This window comes from Dermochelys coriacea, chromosome 12, assembly GCF_009764565.3.
Source record: "Dermochelys coriacea isolate rDerCor1 chromosome 12, rDerCor1.pri.v4, whole genome shotgun sequence".
In the NCBI taxonomy this organism is placed as follows: Eukaryota; Metazoa; Chordata; order Testudines; family Dermochelyidae; genus Dermochelys; species Dermochelys coriacea.
Window position 1 is genome coordinate 4994042 of NC_050079.1, and position 25893 is coordinate 5019934.

General features: G+C 46.0%; 1 protein-coding gene across 1 annotated transcript in view; it reads right to left on the bottom strand.

Moving 5' to 3' along the window:
• The window catches only part of PLEKHG4 (pleckstrin homology and RhoGEF domain containing G4), a 181144-nt gene extending 163011 nt beyond the window's left edge, over positions 1–18133 (bottom strand). The window contains 1 exon segment of the mRNA XM_038368060.2: positions 17783–18133. Within this exon segment, the coding sequence (XP_038223988.2) occupies positions 17783–17956 (174 nt within the window). The 5' untranslated portion in view covers positions 17957–18133.
• Positions 18134–25893: the final 7760 nt, after the last annotated feature.

Sequence of the window (25893 nt, forward strand, 5' to 3'; positions counted from 1 at the left end):
GGTACAGGCTGAAGGAAAGGATCAGCCACCTGGGGATGCTTCCAGCCCAGAAGAACCCTGGCAACTCATCCCTAGAGCACAAGGAGAATGGTCAGCTGATTCCTCATGAGACCAGCCCTCTGCTGCTCCAGACACTTGTGCTCCTCCATTCCCGGGAGTCATGTTCCACTAACTCCACGGAGCTGCTTGAGCACTGAGCAATGCTGTGTCACCTCAACATGACCTGTGTTCTCTAGTCAGACACAGTTCAGGTTCACCCAACTTTGCAGCTAACACCTGAACCCAAAGTGTTTTGAAACTCTGGCCATGAGAAGGGGAACACTCAAACATGCTCCACACTCAGTAGATCCCACTGAAAACAATGGGAGCTGCTGGGTGCAGAGCTCTCTGGAAAAATCTGCCCATTAATACATAACATGACAAAACCTTTTGTTAGAACTTTTCTATGACTTTTGCATCACCACAACTTGTTGGGAAAGAAAGAAACATGTTAATCCTGCCATGAGTGCAGGGGACTGGACTAGATGATCTCTCGAGGTCCCTTCCAGTCTTATGATCCTATGAATAGTTGTGACCTCAAATTCTCCATCTCCCAGGGCCTGCTGTTTAGGACTTACATGAACTGGAGGAAAACTTTTCCCATGCTCAAATACAGTGTTAGAAACACATGCCAATAAGTTAGCTAACTCAGTGATAAACTGAGTGGATCACTTTCACTTAACTCCTAGTTAAAAAGGAATAAATATAGCCCCAGAGATACTCCCTTTATAACCTTTTTGAACAAAAGCAGTCTCACGCGTTTCCATTATTTCCATACTTATCAAAGAAGGGTGGAGATTTAACGAGTGATTTCTAAAAGACATCTTTGTACACAGAAGAGATGAATGCCAAAATGTGGGTGGTTATGAAGCTGAAACACAAAAAAATACATTCACAGGCATTTTTTCTTTCATCCATGAAGGGGCCTGCATACCAGTCTCCTGAGAGTATGAGAAGAACCTTGTTCAAAAGGTAAACAGGCTGAGAGGCAGCACAAGTTTGAAAGAATCCACAGCCATTCAGCATGGTTCAAGCTCAACAGGCACTGCAATCGTTTAAACCTAGCTCTGAGATTCTGCCCCTGAGAGAATGCCAGCTAGAGGAGGCATGTAACCAATGGAGAAATACACTGAGAAAATGTGGAGAAATATCGCTTCACTATAACCCTCCCGGGTAAGTCACCAGAACCACACGGTGAGACTTCGGCCTTAGAATTAAGCATTTTCCTCTTTGTGTTCCTGTCCTAGGACATCCAGATAACAGGCCTAATCTCAGGCCCCTGTACCCAGTCTTAAGGGGGGGAGGGATAGCTCAGTGGTTTGAGCATTGGCCTGCTAAACCCAGGGTTGCAAGTTCAATCCTTGAGGGGGCCATTTAGGGATCTGGGGCAAAAAAAAATTGGGGATTGGTCCTGCTTTGAGCAGGGGGTTGGACTAGATGATCTCCTGAGGTCCCTTCCAACTCTGATATTCTATGATTCTATGATTCTATACTGGGGATAATCACATATTATACAAGTGCTCCACACCACCAGACCTGTTGATGTTCACAAAAGGAGCACATAAATAACAGCAGATCAGAAGTGTGATTAAAGCTGTCCTGTGGAAACCTTCCTACATTTCCCAGCACACTGCCGTCTGGTCACGGTGATACCAGTGCAACTCCATTGAAGTGGTATAAGTGAGAGGAGATTTGGGGTACCACAGCATATGCCTGGCTGATAGTATACCTGGTTGTGCAAATGTAAGCACTTATACAAGTGGATTTTCAACATTCACTTTATGTCTGTTAGATCCCCTGAAGATTCGGATTGGCAAAAGACCTGCCATCATTTGACTATAGCCCAGTACTGGTAAATACATTCCTTATCAGCCAGCTACCAAAAAGCCCAAACGGTAGTACCCAATTTACCTATGCTGCCTCCTTATTCTGGCAATATCGCCTTGCCTCCCACAACCACTGCTCTGTCAGTAGCATACCACAGTAGGGGCTGGTGTGAGCTACTTGATTCTCTACTCTTGGGAAATGTGTCCTTCAGCTCTGAGGGGAAGGAGCCAATGTAGGTGCCAACATCCCCTGCATGGGCGATCTGTGCGACATTGCGGTGATCACCCACACCTTCCACCTGCTGACATGTCCCGACACCATGGTAAGGAAAGTGAAAGCCTTCCATGATACGACAAAGAAGCAGATCAGTAGAGCCCCCTCCAACCAAGACATCGCCACCTTCCTGAGCAGCTCCCTGGATGGCAAATTCGGAAGCGAGGGGCGTGACAACGCTTCACTGGTCCTGCACTCGCAACGCCATGCGTCTCCTGAGGAAGCACATCGGCTGCCGCTGGGAGTGGTGCAAGGAGCGCCAGGAGCTGGAAGTCCTGGTGCCGCAGATCAGGTCCAACGACAACACCATCATCACCCTGAGCACCAGGGGCATGCTGGAGAGAACCCTGAAGGCAGCCATCCACTCACTGTACGTGGAAACCCTGAAGCGTAAACTGGACCAGGGTAAAGCCTTTGAGCTGACCGGCAAGTGGGATGCCAGCAACCACTTCCTTGCCGGGGGCGGCTTCACCTACCGTGCCTGGCTCAACTGCATCCCGCTCAACAGAGCCATCCACCACAGGAACCGAGACAAGCGTTGCAGGAAGTGCAGCTACGACAACAAGACCCTGCCCCACATCCTGTGCAGCTGCAAGCCCAAAGCCTGGCAGCTGCACCACAACGCCATCCAGAACCGCCTGGTGAAAGCCATCACACCACACCTGGGGGAGGTCACCATGAACTGCACCATCCCTAGTACTAGCAACCAGCTGCGACCTGACGTGGTCGTCACCGACGAGGCCCAGAAAAAGATCATCCTCGTCGACCTCATGGTCTCCTCTGAGAACAGGACCCCAGCCTTTCGCGAAGCCCGAGCTCATAAGCTGGAAAAGTACACCCCCCTGGCCAATGCCCTGAGAGCGAAGGGCTACCAGGTGCAGATGGACGCCCTGATTGTCGGAGCCCTGGGTGCCTGGGACCCCTGCAACGAGTGTGTGCTGCGGACCTGTGGGATCGGTCGACGCTATGCACGGCTCATGCGGTGCCTCACGGTCTCAGACACCATCCGATGGTCCAGGGACATCTACATCAAACACATCACTGGCCACCGACAGTACCAGGAGGTATGAGCCGGAACGACATCGTGCATCAACTACGAGAAAGGGACTGAGAGACTTTCCATTGGACCATATAAACTGGAACCATAAACTCACTGAACATTAAATCTGACCAAATGAGGGTAAATCTATCCTCATCATCGTATCAACTCATTGTGCTCCACACCTGAACATAGCCCTTTTCTGAACAACATACCCTCATATCTCAATGGCTGTGCTTTGACCCGTTAACCTTTTACCCCCAATTGGGGATATTGCAGATTATGTATTGCTTACGCCATCTGATCCTAAACCGAACTTCGCACCCCTTGATAATCTGTACATTATTCCCTGATAACCAGAAACTTCTACGCTTAAACTCTGTGCTGTTTTCTTTTTATTTTAATATCTTAAATCTGGGCTCCCCCACAAGACAACTGAAAAGGAAGGAATGAAAACCTCCCCTTACTGTTGTACCCCCGGGTGGGGTCAGACGGAGGGGCTGTGCTGGCAAGGCTTTGCAACCTTGTACAGTCTCTGGGGGGGATTCTGCAGGAGCTTCATTCAAATGTTAAAATAGAGGTTTTTAATTAGTTAAATGTGAAAATGATTAATCTAATCAGTAAAGAAGCCTCTGTGTTTGTTACTCTGCTAGTGATCTAATTAGTGCAGTAGCCTCTGATCATTACTGCCATATCCAATTCAGTTTTATGCTGGCCTTACATGTTCAGGTTTTTTTCCACACCCAGATTTGTGTTGGCTGCTCCTAACCCTATCTGAGAAGTTGTCAGGGAGCAGCTGGAGGTCTTGGCTTCAGGGGAGGAGACAGCTGGGATTATTGGCTTCTGGTGCACAGTATAGGATTGTGGAATAATTATCTTCCCTGGGTGTTTCTACTAAAATGATCAGCTGTGAAATAGTAAATAATGTTCAATATTTACAGTGTGCTCTTTTGGAATGGGAGTGACTAGGGCAGTTCACCCCTGCAGGGTTATTGTTTCAAGCTGAGCGTAGACTCAGGCAGCTGTCACTGTATCAGCTACTCTGGGGTTATATTTTCAAGGTTTTCCTCCCAACCATGAGGGCTAGGAACATGAGTTTTTTAAAATTAAAGTTCAGAATCTGGGGGTGCATCTGTAGCAAGGGCTGGGCAAGAGGTGGGGCTCAGGGCCCTCACCCTCCAGCATGACATTATCCTGTTACAGCGGGTGATCCTGCCTTGTGTTAACTGGCCATTTGATTAGGCTGCCTGGGAACGGAGCCTCCTCATTGAATGCTTGCAGTTTGGGCACCAGATTGGCCCAGAATATTTCATTTCCTCTCTGATGCCTTATCTATTGTTGTTAGTGGCTCGAGGAAGTCACGTTTAACAATGACCTTAATCTCTTTCCTCACAATGAAGATATGCAGCTATCCCTGCAGCACTTTTCCCTCTGACAAGGACAGGTGCCTGCTAAACGTTTGTCCTCCCAGTCGGTATTTGGGAAGAAAGCTTCTCTAGCGCTTGGACTGTCAAAGTCAGTACCACTATGGCACTCCCCAGAATTGCTGTGCAGTATGCATAGGCTTTAGGCTAAAAATAGCTGGCCCTGGCACAGGTGCCAGTGCAGTGTGCAAGGAGCCTTCTCCCTTCCTTGGACTCCCAAGGCAAGGCAAAGGCACAAATGCACTCCCTGGGTTTAGGATAGCAGAAGGATTGCTCTCTCTTACCACCCCTCAGGATGCAAGCCACCCCCAAAGAGAGCAAGGAAGGACAGAGTTGTCTCCCCACCCCCCCACAGTCTGCCACTAGAGCTGCCTAGGCACGGAGAAGGGAGCGAGCCCACTGTCTTAATGCATAGTCTTTCCCAAAGGCCTCCCTGGGGCAGCATCTCTCCTCTCTGTTTCCCGCTCAGGGCTGTGCCTCACAACCAAAACAAGAGCCCTTCATGCAGCATTACATGCTGGGTTTGGTGCACAGTAAAGAAAGCTTCTTGGTCTCAGTCTAAACTTTGGCAAACATGTTCACATCACATGCAGTTTTGAAACCATGCAATGCTGTCATTTGCTTGTGTTAGGGTTACCAATTTTGGTTGGATGTATATGTATCCTGTAGGGATGTTGTTGTCTGGATACTGATCTCAAAAGCCTAAAGAGTTAAAGGTGTTTAGAAACTCTTTCACGGTCTAACATTTAACAGCGATAGGTAGGTTCAGAGTTATTTTAAACAGAGGCTTTGGTTCTACTTGGTTACTTAGCAAACACTTCAAACATTCATTTAGATTAAAAGTGTATGATTTAATACAAGAACGAATATTGAATTAAAACAGGTATTTATATTGAAACTGGTTGAGTGATTACGCAAAAACAGTTAAAACTTTTAAAGTCTCTCCTTTTGGAGGCACAATATTAGTTTCTGATTTTCAGAAAAACCTCTCTGATGAAAAGGAAAGGGGTTAATTTTACTCAGTCCTGAAGTGTAGAGGCAATTTGCTTCTCCTGTTCTTAGCAAACAGACAAGGAGCAGGAGAGAAAAGGTGGGTGAAATACACCCCCTGGTTACTTATGAATGAATGCTTTGGCTGGCAAACCAGCCACCACACCTGCTGCCTGGATCCTGGTTTCAGGGATGTCATCTGATTGGATCTTTTCTATTTCAACAAGTCAAGGTTGGATGAATGGGACATAGCCGATTTCAGGATTCAATGAAAAGCTAAGAGTGAGAGAGAGGATAGCAGGAAAGAAAGGGGGCAGAAAATAACGCAACAAGGGAAGGGAAAACAATGCAGGATCTCATGCGCCTCTTGCCAAGCTGGCACTTAGATATCCCCACTGATGGGCTGGGGGTTGGATGTCATGATAAGGTGATTTCCAGGGTGGTTGTAGCCATGTTTGTCCCAAGATGTTAGAGAGACAAGGTGGGTGAGATAATATCTTCTATTGAATCAGCCTCTTTCACCAACTGATGCAAACTTGCACTGAGCTCTTAGTCACCTGATGAGCTCGGTGCAAGCTTGTCTCTTTCATCAACAGAAGCTGATCCAATAAAAGCTATTACCTCACCCACCCAGTCTCATGATAATGTGATGACTTTCAGCATTCCCAGGTGAAAACAAAGGTCCTTAAACAAGGTCAGGGCTAGCCTTGCTTTTAGGAAGAAAGTCTTTTAGATGAGTTCAGATGTGCCAAGAGGAGTTGCTGTGCTGGCAGTTCAGGGGACGAGCTGGGGGAAGATGAGGTGAGGAGAGCTAAGGCACGTGGTGGGACAGGAGAGGACAAGGAGAGCTGAACTGAACTGATTTTTTTTCCCCAAAGTCTCTTTATGAGAAACCCCGCAAAGGGAAAAAGTGGGTGGCATAGTTCATCCCCTCATTATGTTGTCCACCAATTAAGTGTAATATCCATCACACCAATTTTGGTCTATTAACATCTGATTCCATGTTTTTACCAAGCATAATTTTAACAAATCCTTAGATTACAATAACACGGCTTTTTATTTAGACTAATCCAGCTTCTTTGTCTGGCTCTCTTGCACTTGTTACAACATTTAACATCGTAAACAACTTCATCTATTTTTCATGGTTATTGCAACATCTTATGAACTTTCACATACTTTTTACAGTTGAGCTCACAATGAGGTACGCTTTGTAGGTTCAATAGACATTAACTCTGCACCAAAGAAAAAATGCCATCAGAGAGATTAAGCCAGGAAATGGACTGTATTGGTCAGATGCACTGCTTCTAAAAAGAAAATGCACCACAATTAACAATGTGTACGTTCCTCTAAGATTAACTGATTATACCATCTATTCAACAGAACAATTGGTAATAGTACTTCCGGACAACTTCCAATAATATTACACACAAAACTATTTGCATTTTTGATGTATATAATTTCTATTGTGTATATAAAGTTTATTGGAATTGTCTGGTAATTTGAGAATTGTGTGCTTATTTATGAAGAGAGTACAGTAGCCACTGTTAGGGTGGATTACCCATGATTTGCCAGGAGGCACGGCCATTACAGTAGCAGTTTGAGTTATCTAAATCGCCACTGGGAGGACTCACGAGTTCCACAGGGAGACTCACATTGGCAGATTGACCCAGGACCTCATGTGGCAGGGCACACCTCCTGAGTTCATCCATTAAAGGCAGCAGGGGGGTTACAAAATTAGAGGCACCACTAGGATTGTAGGTCCTGCTCATAAAGACTAGTCAGGATGGACAAGGCACCTCCTGTCTGTGGCACCTGGTCTCTGGGATAGAGAACCAATCAGAGCTCCCCTAGAAGACTCTCGCCAGGTCAGACAAGGCCCATAATGGACATCAGAAGCTACTAGAAATTAAGAATTTTCTCTGGACTGAAACCTACTCATAGAATATCAGAGTTGGAAGGGACCTCAGGAGGTCATCTAGTCCAACCCCCTGCTCAAAGCAGGACCAATCCCCAACTAAATCATCCCAGCCAGGGCTTTGTCAAGCCAGGCCTTAAAAACCTCAAAAGGAAGGAGATTCCACCACCTACTTAGGCAACACAATCCAGTGCTTCACCACCCTCCTCGTGAAAAAGTTTTTCCCCCCAATATCCAACCTAAACCTCCCCCACTGCAACTTGAGACCATTGCTCCTTGTTCTGTCATCTGCTACCACTGAGAACAGTCTAGATCCATCCTCTTTGGAACCCCCTTTCAGATAGTTGAAAGCAGCTATCAAATCCCCCCTTACTCTTCTCTTCTGCAGACTAAACAATCCCAGTTCCCTCAGCCTCTCCTCATAAATCATGTGTTCCAGTCCCCTAATCATTTTTGTTGCCCTCTGCTGGAAGCGTTGCAATTTTTCCACATCCTCCGTGTAGCGTGGGGCCCAAAACTGGACACAGTACTCTAGATGAGGCCTCACCAATGTTGAACAGAGGGGAACAATCACACCCCTTGATCTGCTGGCAATACTGCTACTAATACAGCCCAATATGCTGTTGGTCTTCTTGGCAACAAGGGCACACTGCTGACTCAGATCCAGCTTCTCATCCATTATAATCCCCAGGTACTTTTCTGCAGAACTGCTGCTTAGCCAGTCGGTCCCTAGCCTGTAGCAGTGCATGGGTTTCTTCCGTCCTAAGTGCAGGACTCTGCACTTGTCCTTGTTGAACCTCAGTTTTCTTTTGGCCCAATTCTCTAATTTGTCTAGGACCCTCTGTATCCTATCCCTACCCTCCAGCATATCTACCTCTCCTCCCAGTTTAGTGTCATCTGCAAACTTGCCGAGGGTGCTGTCCACGCCATCCTCCAGATCATTAATGAAGATATTGAACAAAACTGGCCCCAGGAACGAGCCTTGGGGCACTCCACTTGATACTGGCTGCCAAATAGACCTGGAGCCATTGATCACCACGCGTTGAGCCCAACGATCTAGCCAGCTTTCTAGCCACCTTGTAGTCCATTCATCCAGCCCATACTTCTTTAGCTTGCTGGCAAGAATACTGTGGGATACAGTGTCAAAAGCTTTGTTAAAGTCAGGGAGTAACACTTCCACTGCTTTCCCCTCATCCACAGAGCCAGTAATCTCATCACAGAAGGCAATTAGATTAGTCAGGCATGACTTGCCCTTGGTGAATCCATGCTGACTGTTCCTGATCACTTTCCTCCCCTCTAAGTGCTTCAGAATTGATTCCTTGAGGACCTGCTCCATGATTTTTCCAGGGACTGAGATGAGGCTGACTGGCCTGTAGTTCCCAGGATCCTCCTTCCTTTTTTTTTAAAAGATGGGCACTACATTAGTCTTTTTTCAGTTGTCCGGGACCTCCCCCCGATCGCCATGAGTTTTCAAAGATAATGCCCAATGGCTCTACAATCACATCCGCCAACTCCTTTAGCACTCTTGGATGCAACGCATCTGGCCCCATGGACTTGTTGCTCATCCAGCTTTTCTAAATAGTCCCGAACCACTTCTTTCTTCATAGAAGGCTGGTCACATCCTCCCCATGCTGTTCTGCCCAGTGCAGTAGTCTGGGAGCTGACCTTGTTCTTGAAGACAGAGGCCAAGAAAGCATTGAGTACATTAGCTTTTTCCACATCCTCTGTCACTAGGTTGCCTCCCTCATTCAGTAAGGGGCCCACACTTTCCTTGACTTTCTTCTTGTTGCCAACAAACCTGAAGAAACCCTTCTGGTTACTTTTAACATCTCTTGCTAGCTGCAACTCCAAGTGTTATTTGGCCTTCCTGATTTCACTCCAGCATGCCTGAGCAATATTTTTATACTCTTCCCTCGTCATTTGTCCAATCTTCCACTTCTTAAACACAAAAAAGAAGCTTACAAGATCAGCAAGGATTTCACTGTTAAGCCAAACTGGTCGCCTGCCATACTTACTATTCTTTCTACACATTGGGATGGTTTGTTCCTGTAACCTCAATAAGGATTCTTTAAAATACAGCCAACTCTCCTGGACTCCTTTCCCCCTCATGTTATTCTCCCAAGGGATCCTGCCCATCAGTTCCCTGAGGGAGTCAAAGTCTGCTTTTCTGAAGTCCAGGGTCCGTATTCTGCTGCTCTCCTTTCTTCCTTGTCTCAGGATCCTGAACTCAACTATCTCATGGTCACTGCCTCCCAGTTTCCCATCCACTTTTGCTTCCCCTACTAATTCTTCCTGTTTGTGAGCAGCAGGTCAAGAAGAGCTCTGCCCCTAGTTGGTTCCTCCAGTACTTGCACCAGGAAGTTGTCCCTTACACTTTCCAAAACTTCTTGGATTGTCTGTGCACTGCTGTATTGCTCTCCCAGCAGATATCAGGGTGATTGAAGTCTCCCATGAGAACCAAGGCCTGCGATCTAGTAACTTCCGTTATTTGCCGAAAGAAAGCCTCATCCACCTTATCCCCCGGTCAGGTGGTCTATAGCAGACTCCCACCACTACTCCTAGAAGGCAAGATGAATTTGATCCATGGATGGATTAGGCTACTCAAATGCTACAAGAGTGGACTGTGGCAGATGGGGAAATGAGTGGCTGAAAGTCTTTGTGAGGATGCAGTATAGCAGGCCCATAAGAAAGCCACTAGAAAGCCCACTACTATACTAGTTGCCCCCATTGTTTCTAATTCTGCAAGAAATCAGACCCTGACTTGGTCAAAAGGATAGAGGAGTTGGAATCTCATCTTACTGTGCTACCTGGGTTAATGCCCATGGGTAAAGTCATTGCCCTCAGTGTCACGGCAGCCATGGCAAAAAGAATATAGTGATAGAATTTCTCAGGAGAAAGGATCTTCTAGGGGAAGGAGCAAGGACTGTTTCCCTACTAGACCAAGTGAGCCTGTGAGAATTTTGGGGCATATGATAGGATTTTTCTGTTACAATTGTGGGGAGTATAGCCACACTCACAGGTGTAAGAATCCTGAAAACTTAAATGCAGTCACTCCATGATTTATTGAAGACAAGTGTCAGGGAAACCACAATTGGCCCCAATAGGGAGCGTTCTGAGCCCCAGAAGAGAAATCACTGCAGACAAATTCCAGTATTAGAGACCAGTCTACAGAATTCTCCTTTGACTCCAATACCAAATGGACTATGTGGACCCAAAACCAAAACTGAAGTGAAGGTTGACGTTTGGCAGTGTAAAGCTATTTTGGACAGTGGTTCCCAAGTCACTCTTCTCTTCAAACCATTCTACGATCAGCAATTGAAGAATATACCTATTTGCTGCTGGAAGGACTATCAGTATGGCGACTGACACCAGTTTCCTACACCTTGGATATATGAACACAGAATTGGAATTCCCCAAATCTGTTGTGGGAGTGTCCCCCAAATTAAATACTTTGGCCCTAATATGCCAAGCAATGGGCTATACTAACCAAGTACCCCTAATAATTGGGACGAATGCCAATATGTTTGGAGAACTAGCTAAGGAGAGATGGTAGGATCCAAACATGCAGAGGCGCTGAATGTGCATTTCCTGTTCCTAGATGCCTATCAGAGGAAGGAGAAAGAACAAATTGTGGTGCCAGAATGACCAGTAGGTTGAGTAATAAAAAGTAAAATGTCTGTAGGGTTCTTTCCTTTTGTCTTCTGATTTCTAAGCTTTGGGAGGCACATTTTCAGGCTTTCCCCCCCCAGCCCACAATCATGAGGGGCAGGAAACTTACTTTTTTTTGGATAATCTAAGCAAAACAAGGCCCTTACATGCCACTTGATGGTACTTCTCTGTTTGTCTGTAGGTATGATAACTTTTGAACGCCATACCCAATCAATTCCAACGTTTCAGGGAATGTTCTAGACATCAATAGGCAGAACTTCATGGATTTTAGTGATGACTTAGACAATCAGAGAAGGGAAATGGAGGACACATGGAGTCCCTGGCATCTGACCAAGGCTATGGCTATGCTAGAGAGTTTACAGCGGTGCAGCTGCATCAATGCAGCTGCGCCGCTGTAAACTCTCTAATGTAGCCGCTCTAAGCAGATGGGAGAGAGCTTTCCCATTAGCTTAATTACTCCAGCCCCAGCGAGCAGCAGTAGCTAAGTCTTCAGGAGAAGCTCTCCTGCCAACATAGCACTGTCCACACTGGCACTTATGTCAGTATAACTTATGTCGCTCATAGAATCATAGAAGATTAGGGTTGGAAGAGACCTCAGGAGGTCTCTAGTCCAACCCCCTACTCAAAGCAGGACCAACACCAACTAAATCATCCCAGCCAAGGCTTTGTCAAGCTGGGCCTTAAAAACCTCCATGGATGGAGGTTTCACCACCTCCCTAGGTAACCCATTCCAGTGCTTCACCACCCTCCTAGTGAAAGAGTATTTCCTAATATCCAACTTACACCTCTCCCACTGCAACTTGAGACCCTGGCTCCTTGTTTTGTCATCTGCCACCACTGAGAACAGCCGAGCTCCATCCTCTTTGGAACCCCCCTTCAGGTAGTTGAAGGCTGCTATCAAATCCCCCCTCATTTTTCTCTTCTGTAGACTAAATAACCCCAGTTCCCTCAGCCTCTCCTCGCAAGTCATATGCCCCAGCCCCCTAATCATTTTTGTTGCCCTCTGCTGGACTTTCTCCAATTTGTCCACATCCTTTCTATAGTGGGGGGGCCCAAGACTGGACACAGTACTCCAGATGTGGCCTTACCAGTGCTGAATAGAGGGGAATAATCACTTCCCTCGATCTGGTGGCAATGATCTTACTAATACAGCCCAATATGTCATTGGCCTTCTTGGCAACAAGGGCACACTGCTGACTCGTATCCAGCTTCTCATCCATTGTAATCCCCAGTTACTTTTCTGCAGAACTGCTGCTTAGCCAGTCCATCCCCAGCCTGTAGTGGTGCATGGGATTCTTTGGTCCTAAGTGCAGGACTCTGCACTTGTCCTTGTTGAACCTCAGTTTTCTTTTGGCCCAATCCTCCAATTTGTCTAGGTTACTCTGTACCCTATCCCTATCCTATCTACCTCTCCCCCCAGCTTTGTTTATTCAGGCCACTGAGCGACACAAGTTATGCCGACAGAAGCGGTAGTGTAGACATAGCCTAGCAAACCCAGCAGCTTCAGCCAGGTCTGCAATTGTCTACGGATCTAAGAACTGGCTGATGGCAGCCATTTACACCTTCCAGCAGAACCCCATGCCCCTGTACACATACATCTCAGCTGTGCTCATCAGCCCCACTGAGTTTAATTTATTGACACCCTGAACGATTTCTCCCCCAACCAGAAAGAAAAGAGAATGGAGATGGGGGCACACATATCCCCTGGCACAGGCAATGGGGTGGGGGTTGCTGCGAGTCCCTGAACTAGAGGGGGATGGAAGGGTGGCAGCACATAGGGAGCTTGTGGGTGGAATGGAGGGATGCAAGGAGTCCCTGGTGTGTGCAATGAGTTTGGTTGTGAAGTACATGAGCCCCTAGTCAGTGAAAGCTGAGCTTCTCACTATCAGAAACCAGCATTTTAAGTATAACTCTTCTGCCAGGCGGAGTTGGCAGCGACAAGGTCCTCCTTACATAAGAAAAACACTAAATATTAACTAATTCATTAGAGCTGGCAACACTGCATGCAGATTCTGTTTCTTCTGCCTGCTTAGTAGAAATAAGCTGTTCATCCCAGATCTTAACATGAGTTCAAGGAGAGACTAAATGTGTTTTACATGGGGAATTCAGACAGGAAGCTGGGGAAATAACCTGGGTAAACCAAAATAGAAGCCATCAGAGAATCTTACAGGGGTAAACTCTGGGAAGGACACAGAACAGGGCCTCTCTCTAAAAGGTAGGCTGTAGTTCAAGCACATGTTGTTGGGCTCAATAATGTCACTTATACAGCAAGGAAGAATAAGCCACTGTGGAAGTCTCTGGTCTGTGTGATGCAGGAGGTCAGATTGGATGAACATAGAGGCACCTTCTGGCCTTAAACTCTCTCACACTCACGTTCACCAGAGAGTGGTTGGAATGGGTAGAGTGCATCTGTTTGGATTTCCTTTTAAAGTTCCTGCTGCTTCCTAGTATTGACCATTTATCTGGCTATGGCCCTGTGCCGACCTCTCCTCTCTTCTGCATTTATCAGCTAACATCCAAGATTTTCAAAAGGGACTAGTGTTTTTGTATGCTAACCACTTTCTAAACATCAGGCCCCTTTTAAGGCATCTCAAGTTGGACCCCAAAGTCACTTTAAAAATCATGGCCTCTATAGGATTGTTTCCACACCCAGGAATAGTCATGTGTTTGTCAAGAGGCGAAGGCTGTCTCCAGGGAAATGGGGTAGGGGATGGGATGCTGGTGGAATCAGAGAGACAAGTTAAAATGGCTCCATGTGAGCCCCACCAACATTAACACCAAGAAAAAAGGAACCAAGTGTTCCCCAAACACTAGTGGCCAGGACTTTACACATGTTAAATCCAGGAAGCAGTAAGTGATCAGGCCCTCTTGAGACATGCTATCCACATGTCCCTGCCTGTTACCAGTGTGCAGTTGGCACTCCTTACTAATAATTTGTATTACAGTAGCACCTAGAGGCTCCAGCCAGGATCAGGCCCCGTTATACCCGGCACGGCATCACACCTAGTGGGAGACAGTCCCTGCTCCCAAACAAGTTTGCAGGCCGAACAGAAGAGACAGACAAAGAGTGGGAGGGAAAACGGAGGCCCAGTGAGTTGCCCATGGTCACACAGGAAGTCTGTGGCACAGCCAGGAATAGGAATCAGGCTTCCTAGCCCCTGGACAATGCTGCCTTTTACCCTATACTGTATGGCTTTTTAGCCTAAGCTAATAGAGTTGGCATGCACACATGCATTTGCCAAGCACACGATGCACAACTCCAGTGCCTCATAAAAACAACACAACACACCACAATGGCTTTGCAAGCACATGGGCCAATAAAAAGATATTACCTCACCCACCTTGACTCTTTACAAGCACGAACATTGATTCACACTGGAAAAAACCCAGGGTGCCGGTGTTTTCAAATGCCTGGGCTCCCTGATGCTCAGTATGGAAATACAAAGGACTAAAGCGTAGTTTAGAAGACTACTGAAATATGCAAATCTCCAGCATCTCCGCTGTGAGCAGAACCATTCAATGCGTGAGTGCACAAGACATCCTGTGTAGTTCTTCCCTATGTAGAATGGCCCTTGCCACTGGCCCCCTGGTCCTTGACCATGCCATCTCTTCTCTCCCCAATCACTCCATTTGAGCTACACCTGGCCCTGCAAAGTCCCTAACTGAGATGTGCATGTTAGGCCATATGTTAGAGAAAGGAAAAAAGTAGCAGACCATCCCAGAAGGAAAAATATGCACCTAAAACTGTAGCTAGCCAGCATATTCATTGGGTTGGAGGGCAGGAAATTTTCTAGCTGCTTTTCAAACTTATTTTAGATACAGTGGCCATCCTGGTCCACTCTAAGGTGCCACAAGTACTCCTTTTCTTTTTATCAATATGTGTGCAATGCCATCTGCAGCACTCTCCCAGAATCCTCTCTTCAGCAATTTCAATCAGCCCAAAATCTTGCAGCATGCCTCGTTTTTATTCCTACTCCCCTCACTGGCTTCTTAGCTATCTGCTGCCACTTGAAAATTTCCACTCTTATATTTCATGCTGGCACCAGAATCACTCCAGTTCCTACCTTCCTTTGTCACTTCCAACCTTTGTGGTCCATTCATTCATCTACTCAGTCTCCTTACTGTGAGTCACTTCTTCTAACTCCACTTCTTTGGAGTTCCCTTCCCCTCTTCTCTTCATTTTCCTGAATCAGATCATCCTAAAGCCCTTCTCAAAACCTCTCTTCTTAATGCTTCTGCTTCCCATGAGCAGATTCTTCTTCCTCTTCACATGAGCCTGATGTCCTGCTCCCTCTCCCTTTAGGGCCACCACTTGTTGACTTCTCTTTTGTTGTTGGGTTTTGTTGGTCACTGCTTGATTGCTGTGTCTCTGCTAGTTTATTCCAAGGCTCTGGATAGTATAATCCAAGTGCCTGGCCACATTGCTTCCTGAATCCATCTTTTGTGTGCTGTACTGAGACTCTGAGGGGCATGTCAGGCTTGTGGTGGTGCATTGAACCCCTGCGAGGAGCAGCATTTGGTAGACCTGTTTTTTTAAGGATTTCTATTTATTTATCTAACCCGTTCAGAAAAAAGCTTCAGGAATGATTCCAGAAAACCTGCTTTACAGCAAGAAACTAGGAAGCTCAATCAATTTAGCTTCACAAAACAAGATCAAGAGGTGACTTGATCACAGTCTACCAGCACTTACATGGGGAGAAGATTTCCGAGAGCAGAAGGCTCCTTAATCTTGCACACGGGGCAGAACAAGAGCCAGTGACTGGCAATAAAAGTCAGGAAAGTTCAAACAGGAAATGAGATGCAATGGGTTTTTTTGGGGGTGGGGGGGGGTTCAAGTAAGGGTAATTAGTCATTGGAACAAATTGCTGCGGGGATGTGGTAAATTGGATGTCTTTCTAAAAGCTATGCTACAGTACAACCACAAGTTACTGAGCAAGATGCAGGAATAATTGGGTGAAATTCTATGGCCTCTGTTATACAAAAGGTCAGACAACTAGATGAACATAATGGCTCCTTCTGACCTTAAAGTCTATGAATCTCTTCAACTGCGATATCAGACACAGTAGCATTGAGGCCAGATTTGTAGAAATGGGTGAATGTAGAAATTTGCATGCACAATGATGGACTGCACACAATCATTGGAAATAAACATGCAAATGGCTTGTAAAACAGATAAGCAGTAGTGTAATTGCACCTGCAGTTGAGGGAATTGTGCACACAAATCTGTGTAGATGTTTTTGATCATGTAATTGTGCTTTTTTTTTTTAATTCAGGAAGATGTAGGTCAGATGTAATGCGATATCCTATGTGTGTGGGAAAAGGAATTCTATTAAATGGCCATGTTAAGAGGCAGTCCTGTTCTCTTCAAGAATAAAGAAGCTCCTGTTAACACTGGTACTTACCTGGTAATGTGTTCTGCTTCCTCTTAGCTTCAGCAGCTCCCATGTCCTCTTTTTAAGAGCCATGGAGTAGTTTGTTTTTAACAGGACACTTGACATCTTGGAGGTCATAATGTCCCTGCTCCGTGTTTGTATCAACTCCTTGTTGGAAAGGCACTCCCTGCAGCATCTGTGTCCAAACACTTTCTTAACTACACTCTTACACATTGGGTCAAGCCTGTGAGAGTGAGTAGTTTCCAACACTCAAAATCTATTGTATCAGAGCAGCTAGAGGGAGAAACGTCCTACCAGATCTTCCAGTTCCTCCCTGTGCAGGCACAATATGGAAACCACGGAGAAGATGCACTTGATTATTAAACTAAGCCAGACGCTAGAGAACTAATGCCAAAATGAAATCATTGCAAAACAGTGGTAGTATACAAACAGACCAAATACAAAGCAAGATAACATTCTGAAATATTGCAAACAAATCCACACTACCATCCAAAAACAGCCAGGTAAACGTCAGTCATCAGCAGTTGGAATATGCTCCTGATTGGCAGGACTTCAGCATAGGGAGGGTTAACTTTATTACTGAACTGGGAATGTGCACACTCCTGCCACACATGAATCAATTTAATCAGAGAAGGAAGCACAAGGCCCAGGCTGGTTTTCCTAATGCACTGGAGGTTAGGGGGGAGATTATCTTCTCATCCCACTGAAATTAGATCAGGCCAAAAACTTCTCAGTGAGTTTTTTTACAATTGAGAACATCAGAGTCAGTGAAAGAAAAGTGACAGTAAACTCCTGATGCTCTCACTGGATGCAGCTCTTCAGACACTCACAGCTTTGCTTTTGCAAAGGACTGAGGATGGAAAGGAACAGCACTAGCATCGGGGAAGCATACAAAGAAATGACACAAAGTCTCAGCTCCATTCCAGTCACTTGCCCTTCTAGTTTCCTTGTGGCTATCACATGAGATGTCTCAGTCCTAACTCCTCTCTGAGGACAGCTCTGCACCTCTCCAGCAGTGTATCCAGACTGCAGCTAAGTTACAGACAAGCTTGGTTTTTTTTTTTAAAATTTATTCTTGCGATTCAAATATGTTCTAATGTAAAAAATATCCAAAGACCCAAACTTGCCTTCCTAGGATTAGCTCAGGCTCCCCGCTGCAAGTCCGGACAGCAGCTACACCCTGTGCCCAGAAAAGCAATCGTGATCTACTTACCATGATTCTAAACTCCTTTATCCTTTTCCTCTCACGTCCAAAAGCAGCATTTTTTCTCTCTTTCTTCCATGGTTTTCCCCCCCAAGCTTTTACTCTCTTATAAATACGCATAAACCACTGAACCACTTTGAGCATGGAGCTGTAATCCAAGCCCTTGCCCGCCCCACTCTGCATTTCCAACTAATCTAACTCATGACACAGCCATGGGGCTGAACTAGGGGACCCTGAAGGCTGCTGTGACAGCCAACATGCTGCATGTTGTTTAGCAGTAATAGAGGTAGTGACAAGTGCAGTAAACACTGGATTCCACGTGCAGTGCAGCTACAGGGACGCTACAAACCCAGCAATATACAAGTACCATAAGGCAGAGTCAACAAAATGTACAGACCTGCTATTCCAGAGAAGCCCTGTATAACTGATTTATACTTTCACTCAGTGGTTTCTTTGGAATCTGTCTGACCTTACTAGGAGACCTTCCCTTAATGCAAACACTCCAATTCAAAACTGAGGAAATGTACTGCTCTCTTTTTCCAGAAAAAACATCTAAAGGGAGCAGTGCATGTGGGGAGCACGCCAATGTCCCCTGAAAAGAGGCCTTAACCGATGCACGATTTTCAACAAAATTCACTTTGTTTCTGGAATTTAAAGAAAAGCAGAATGTTTTCACCCAGAAGAGACCCCCAAGGATTCAGAGGGGGTGCCGTGGATTTCCAATAAATGAGTAACAGGTCAAATTAAACTATGGGAAACAACAATGGAGGCTACAGAAATAGTTTGCTTAACAACCTTTAGAAAGGAAATAGAAAAGTGATGACTATGTCATGCAATGGCACCAAATCACATCAATATCAAGCTGGGTATAAAGGCTTTTTTTCCCCCCCAAGGGAGGAAGTAATTTAGCATGGCAAATTCCTCCACCCCTTCTTTAATTGTTTAAAATGGCCAGTGGCCAGAGCAGTGAGGAAGGTCATGGAACAGGCAGACAGTGGCCTACAGAAAAGACAATGGAAAAGCCAGTGGGGGTAGAAGGTGGGTGGAAATGCAGGTGCCTCACTGCATTCAGTGATCCATCAACACACAGGGACCTGATAGAATTGTGGCGAAAACACAGCCACAGACATGAGGACACAAAGCCTGATACTGAGAATCACTGCAAAAAACCATGTTGCATGGAAAGACAACAACATCCTGTGCCACTCAGTGGTGGCGCAAGGTTTGGCGGCTGTGTTGGACATACTGCTGGAATTTTTGTGGGCTACACGAAGAAGGGCAAGTGAGCCCTTCTCTCTTTCATTAGGACAATAGATTCAGGAACATGACGCAGGAGACCACTGGGACAAAGGAACCAGAAGCCAAACAATCATCGATGGTAGAACAGAAACCAACATCAGTATCTTCCACCGCCACCTCAGACTCAACAGGGCACGGTGTGTGCTGGCAGCCTCGTTTGGGTGTTGTCCACAATTCAAAGGAAATTGGGGTTCTGTGGAGACAGGCTGCCGTCACGTACTGCCACAGCAACTGGCAACGACAACACAGACTAACTCAGCAGAGAAGAGGGTGAGGAAGGACTACACAGGAGCCAGAAAAGAATAGAGTGATACTGTAAGCAACAGGAATCGCTACAAACAGCCCTCTTTCCCTTCAGAGGGAAGCCTTCCTAGGGTATCAGAGCAATGACGGCTAGAGGAATTGATGCCAAGGATTGGAGAGGAGCGAGGGGCTTCTCTTACACTGCTGAAACGGCGTTGCAGGTTTGTGACTTCCCTGAATTATAGAATGGCACAGCTGGCAAGTTGTTCAAGCACTCACTAGGCAGTTAACAGGTTAGCAGTTAAACTAACTTGGTTTCAAAATCTTCTCCCTGTGGTGGAATATTGAGACCATGCCTATGTCTGTGAGGTCGGTAATCAAACTGGTGCCTCTGTCTCACTTTTAGTGGGCGTATTCCATATGGTCAGCCCTGGATCCAAGAGAAAAGTCTGACCCAACTGCAGAACTTGCCTTGGATGCTTGACTATTAAGGTTAAGAGTGCGATTAGCCAGTTAAGAAGCGGTTCCCAACATTTCTCTGCCACGGCGCATCTTGATACCTGTAATTATTTTGAAGCACACCACCATATTGTCTCCAAATGAACTCATGAATATTCATGAGCCAATCCAGAGCAAGGCGATCTGGCTATTTTGTCAAAATTAACATTTTGAACAGTAGAAACTAACGTTAAAGCTAAACATAAGAACTCTGGATAAAAGTGTGCTCAGTAGAGAAAGTGACATGCACCTGAGAATATTATTTTGGGATGACAAGCAATTAATAATTGTTTCTTCTCATTCCCAAAATAGTCTTCCCAAGTAGGTGTACATTTCTCCGCTGTTTTTAAATGCAATGTAATTAAGTCTCACTCAGAGTTCTGCCAGCCTCAAGAGATCAAAAAACAAACAAGTCAGACCCCAACAAATCAGGAGATTGGCCCCCAAAACATGTGGTTATTTACAAAGAGATTATATGTTTTTTTCAGTCTGTCTAACGATTGGTGACGACTGCCCCATCCATCCTCAGAGAGAGAGAGAGTGATCATGCTGCTCATGCTCCCATATGTACTGAGTAGAAGGGTTTTGGCCCTTGCTGCAGCAGTTCTGAGCCCCACATCTGCCCATCCCCTGCCTGGCAATGAATTCTGCCTCCCAACCTCCAAATCAATCCTGTGCCCCAAGGCTCCCAATCATTTCTGCCCTCCAGCCCCCACGAGTTCTGTCCTCACCCTCCACCCGTCCAGCCCCCACCTCACCCTAGTTCTGATCAACCCCTACCAGTTCTGCCCTCCCTGCCAGCTTCCCCACCCAACCCCCACCAGTTCTGACCCAGCCCCACCCCCGCAGTTCAGCCCCCTGCCTCACCTCTGCGTCTCCTTGGGTTCTTCCCAATCCTAACCCTGGGGGGCTGCAGTGGGGTCCCCTCTCCCCTTCCAGGCTGGGGGAGATGGCTCTTGGGGCTCTTCCCCCTGCTTCCAGCCAGCAGCTGCAGGAGGAAGGGGGAGGGGCAGAGGAGCTGACCCGTTGGGGGAGGAGATGGAGATTGAGCTCTGGTTGGTTGCTCTGCCCCTGGAGGAGGAGATGCAGTGAGGCAGACGGCCAATCACAAGGCAGCTTTCTCCACCTTCCTTCGCCCTCCCCGCCTCCACTCTGCAGGATTCAAGTTTGCTATCTTAACCTGGCTTTGGGGAACGGAATGTGACACACGCATAATATCTGAAAGGGGCCTCGGCCCGGAGAGCTTAAAGGACAGAATGCCATTCGGCTCCGACACTTATTAAAATACAAGGGAAGGGTTTTTCCTTCTCACGTGTCGATTTTCAAAAAATTCCGCAGCATACCAGTTGGGAAGCACTGCGTTAGGGGACATCTACACAGCATTTTGGAGGGAAGGAGCGAGCCTCCCAGTCCAGGTCAACAGATTTGGGCTAGCAGGGCCCGTACCAGGTCTCTAAAAAGAGCTGTATAGACAGAGCTTTCAAGTTGCAACTTGGGCTGGAGCTTGGGCTCTGCCTGCATGGGCTTCTGAATGCTCCAAGATCTCTGGTACCCAGTACACACTCTAGTCTTACAATGTGTTTTGGGTTGTAGTTTGATTTCAAAGTCCTGGGGTTTGGATGTTACTGGAGCTCATGATCTGATTACATACATAGTTTGGCCAGTTTCATCAGGTTTGCCGTTGGCATTGGGGAAGGCTGACGTTCTCTGCAAAACCCCAGTGAGTCTTTTCTTAAGCAGAAAATTGTATCAACAGGAAAAGATGGCACATACTTTCCTGGAGAATGTCCAGCATGCACCAAGGCACAACACACTTCTTGTGGCTCTGGCATGCTTATTTTGGAAACAGCCTTGTTTAGAGCAGGTTTTATTCTGGCCTATGGCAGGTAGGTGGCTAATAAAATTATTTAAAAAGGGACAGCAAATGCCCTCTCCAAGAAGGCCCAAGAGGGCCTCTGCAGGATGTCATCTGTTCAACAGGGCAGTATAAAGGTTGAAGGGCTCTGGCCTGTGTTATAAAGGAAGTCAAATGAGATTATCACAATGGTCCCTTCTGGCATTAAAACCTATGAATCTTTCTCCACAGATCATTAGACTGGTATCTGTCCAGTGTGGACACTATCCAGCTATCTTCAGCTGTGTCTGTATACTCTCTGCTGCATGTATATGAGGCAGCTTTTCCTTTTCAATCAGAAAAATACTCATAAAGGGAAGGTGGTGCTGCGGAGGCAGCAACTGCTCTGGCAGATTTCCATACACATTCCTCTAGGTTATAGAGCATCAACTTTAATTACAGGTAGGGCGGGTGAAGTTTAGGCGTAGGCCAATGGGCAGGCAGTGAAATGGAATAGCTGTCTATTAACATTAGCAACAAGGAGAATCACAAGGTTAGGGTTAGTGATACTTATCCGTGTCCACCCAAAAACAAATACAGGATAGGGACAAGAAGGGGTATCCGGGATGTGTGTGGATATTTTTTATATATTTGGGCAGAAAAGTGGGCCATCTCAAGGGGGTTATACATTTGTAGATTTTTATGGCCCAAGGGGACCTATATGATCATCCACAGGCTACAGAATTTCACTAAGCAATTCCTGCATCAGTCCTGTAACTTCTGATTCAGTTACAGCAGATCTTTTAGAAAGACCACCCACTCTCAACTTAAAGATTTCAAGTGACTGAGAATCCACCACAGCCCCTAGGTAACTTGGTCTAATAGTTAATTACCCTCACTGATAAAAACGTGCATCACATTTGTAGTCTGAATTTTTCTAGCTTCGGCTTCTAGCCATTGTTTAGCTAAATTAAAGAGCCATTTCCTATCAGAAATTTTATCCCCATTTAAATACTTATAGACAGTGACCAAGTCACCTCTTAACCTTATATTTGATTAGTTAGATCAATTGAGTTTCTTAAGTCTCTTACTGTAAGGTAGGTTTTCCAGACCTCGCATCATTCTTAGATCTCTTTTCAGAGCCTTTTCCAATATTTCAACATCAACATTAACTGGACACTGTATTACAGATATAGTCTCAAAAATGTCCTCTGTGGAGGTAATGCCACCTTCCCTACACCTAACTGATGCTACAAGACTACAGAACACAGTTGGGGATTCCACTGAAAGAAACGTTGATTGATCAAGGGTGATGAGGCAAATCCAATTGATAAACACAAAACTTCAGGTGCAGCAGTGACTCGTGGCTTCTATTGCGTTGGTACCACATTTAGGTGAGATCAAGATCTGAGGAGCTCCTAAGTGGCTTGAAATGAAATTTCATAGATCAGAAGCCTGCCTGAGGTAGCTTGAGTACAATCTACCATCCTGCCTGAAGGTGAGTGAAGGCCAAAGATGTGTGACAAAGGTATCATTTGGGAGAAATGGACAAGGAATTCATCAGGCAGTGATTTGAGAAATCAGAGGTCTGCACTTTTCAAAAGGTTCTAAATTTTTTTTTTTGGCCATATCAATTTAAAAAGTTTGGCCCATAAATTCTAAACACAGCCTATTCTGTTGTCCTCAGTATGGCCTTTCACTAAATTTGCAAAGATTGTATGTTCATTTTGGAATTATTTGATGTGACTGTTTTTTAGAACCTATCAGAACACTGCAAGTTTACAGAGATTGTACACAAAGGCGTAATGGAGACCTAGGATTGAAATTTAAAAAATTAAGTCTCTAAGGGGAAAATTTTCAAAAGAAGCTAAAGTCAGTAGCCTAAATCCCATTTTCAAAAAGGATGTAGGCACTTTTGAAAAATGGCACTTAGGCTAGGTCTACACTAGGAAGTTAGGTTGGTACAATATAACTACATTGCTCAGGGACGTAAGAAATCCACCCCCTAGAGAGATGTAGTTAAACACTACTAGATATAGAGACCCATCAGTACTTCATTCTCCAAGACATATCACAGGCTATGCCCTTCACTATTTCAGAGAGAAGACTCAGATTCCAAGGCCAGAAGGGACCACTGTGATTATCTAGTCTGGCCTCCTGTATAACACAGGCCAGAGAACACCCCTGTAAGGGAGCAGACTCACCCTGCAGCACCTCCTGCTGGTTGTCCTTGGGAATTAGCCCTTTTCCAGCCTGGAGCGCCCTCTGCAGACCAGTGATCCACACAGCTCTGGCCCCCCCATGTCCCTCACAGACTCCACTGCCCCTTTCTCTGGGGTTCTGCCCCCTGGCAGTAGCCCCACATTCTGCCTCTGGGTCTCCCCTTGCTGGGGAACCCCCAATCTCCACCTTGCCTCAGTCTGGGCTACTGCCAGTCTTCACCAAGCCCCCGCTCCCTGGGGCAGACTGCAGTGTAAAGGCCACTCATCATAGGCAAGGGGGTTCGGACTGGCTGCCTTCCTCTGCCTCCCAGTACCTCTATGGGCCTTGGACCAGGCCCTACAGCCTGGGGAGTTGCCAGCCTGGAGCACCCCCATTCAGCCTGCTCCTTCCACTGCACTGAATACCCTGTCAGGCTGGCAGCCAGACTCTGCTCTCTCCCAGCCTGGAGAGAAACTCCTTAGGCCGCTGCCTCACAGCCTTTTTATACAGGCCAGCTGGGGCCTGATTGGGGCGTGTCCCAGCTGCGGCTGCTTCCCCAATCAGCCATGCCCAGCCACAGCCCTCTCCAGGGCTGCTTTTAACCCCTTCTATTTTAGGAGTGGGGGTAGCTACCCCCCTACAATCCCCAACATAATTCCTAGACCGGAGCTTTTAGAAAAACATCCAATCTTCATTTGAAATTCACCAGTGATAGGAGTCCACCACAACCCTTGAAAAATTGGTCCAATGGTTAATTACCCTAGCTGTCAAAAGTTTACACTTTATTTGCAGTCTGAATTTGTCTTGCTTCAGCTATTGGATCATGTTATGCCTTTCTCTGCTAGATTATACATTTGTTCTACATATAGAAATATATAGACTGTAATCAAGTCACCCCTTAACCTTCTCTTTGTTAAGCTAAATAGATTGAGCTCTTTGAATCCATCACTTTAAAGCAAGGTTTCTAATCCGTTAATCTTTCGCGTGTCTCTTCTTTGAACGTTCTTCAATTTATCAACATCCTTCTTGAATTGTGAATTGATGGAAGAGGAATATTGCCTAAAACACACAGTATTTCATTTCCATCGGTAACTGGAAAAATATACCTCTAGCTATGACATTTATGGCACACTTAGGGTAGCTGTTTAAGACACATTGTAAAGTCATTGTAAATATCTTACTGCTTTGCCTGGCCTGTGTACAGGGTGAGAAAGTAAAAGAAACCCATCAGGTTGTTTGGGGATCTGTAATTCTGCATCTCAATACTTTCAAACCTGTGATGGTATTGTTTTTAAGGTAGAATTTCCTTGTTTTCTACCTTTTTAAATTGCAGTGTTTTGATAAGATTTTCCTTTCTGAAACCATGGCTACAAATTTATAAACTTAATTCGATCTTAACTACATTTTTGTCAAGTCAAAAATAATTTCATCAGCAAGTTGGTCTTTGCAACAATCACATCCTTTGCTGATGGGACAGTAAGCTGCCCCCTTGTCATAAACAGGCATATCCTATTTGCTACTGAAGCTCCACCCATTGCTCTTGCTCCGAAGAGCCTAAGACCATACCATATTGGCGGCAAATTTTTGTTCTTTAGGACTGCCATTGCCAGTGGGAACAATAAAGACTGCTCAGAATACAAACACTCATGGCGTATAAAGAAAGATAAATCCATGGCTGACTTTGGGAGAAGTTGTGCAGATTCATACACTGATTTTGTCCCCTAAGTATGATGGTTTCGGGTCCCTCCTTTGGAATGGGATCGTGCTGGCCTCGGCAGGGCTGGCTTCAGGCACCAGCGAACCAAGCAGGTGCGTGGGGCGGCAAATGTAAAGGAGCGGCAGGATGTCAGGCTCTGGGGCGGCAATCCGGCGGCTGCTCCGTCACAGTGCGTTTCGCGTTCGGCGGCAATTTGGCGGCGAGGACGCAACTCTTCTTCGGTCGCCGGCAGCAATTCAGCGGCCGCACCATCACTCCACCTCCGTGTTCGGTGGGCAGGATTCCGCTTCCCTGTTTGGCAGCAAGTTGTTGTTGTTTTTTTGCCGC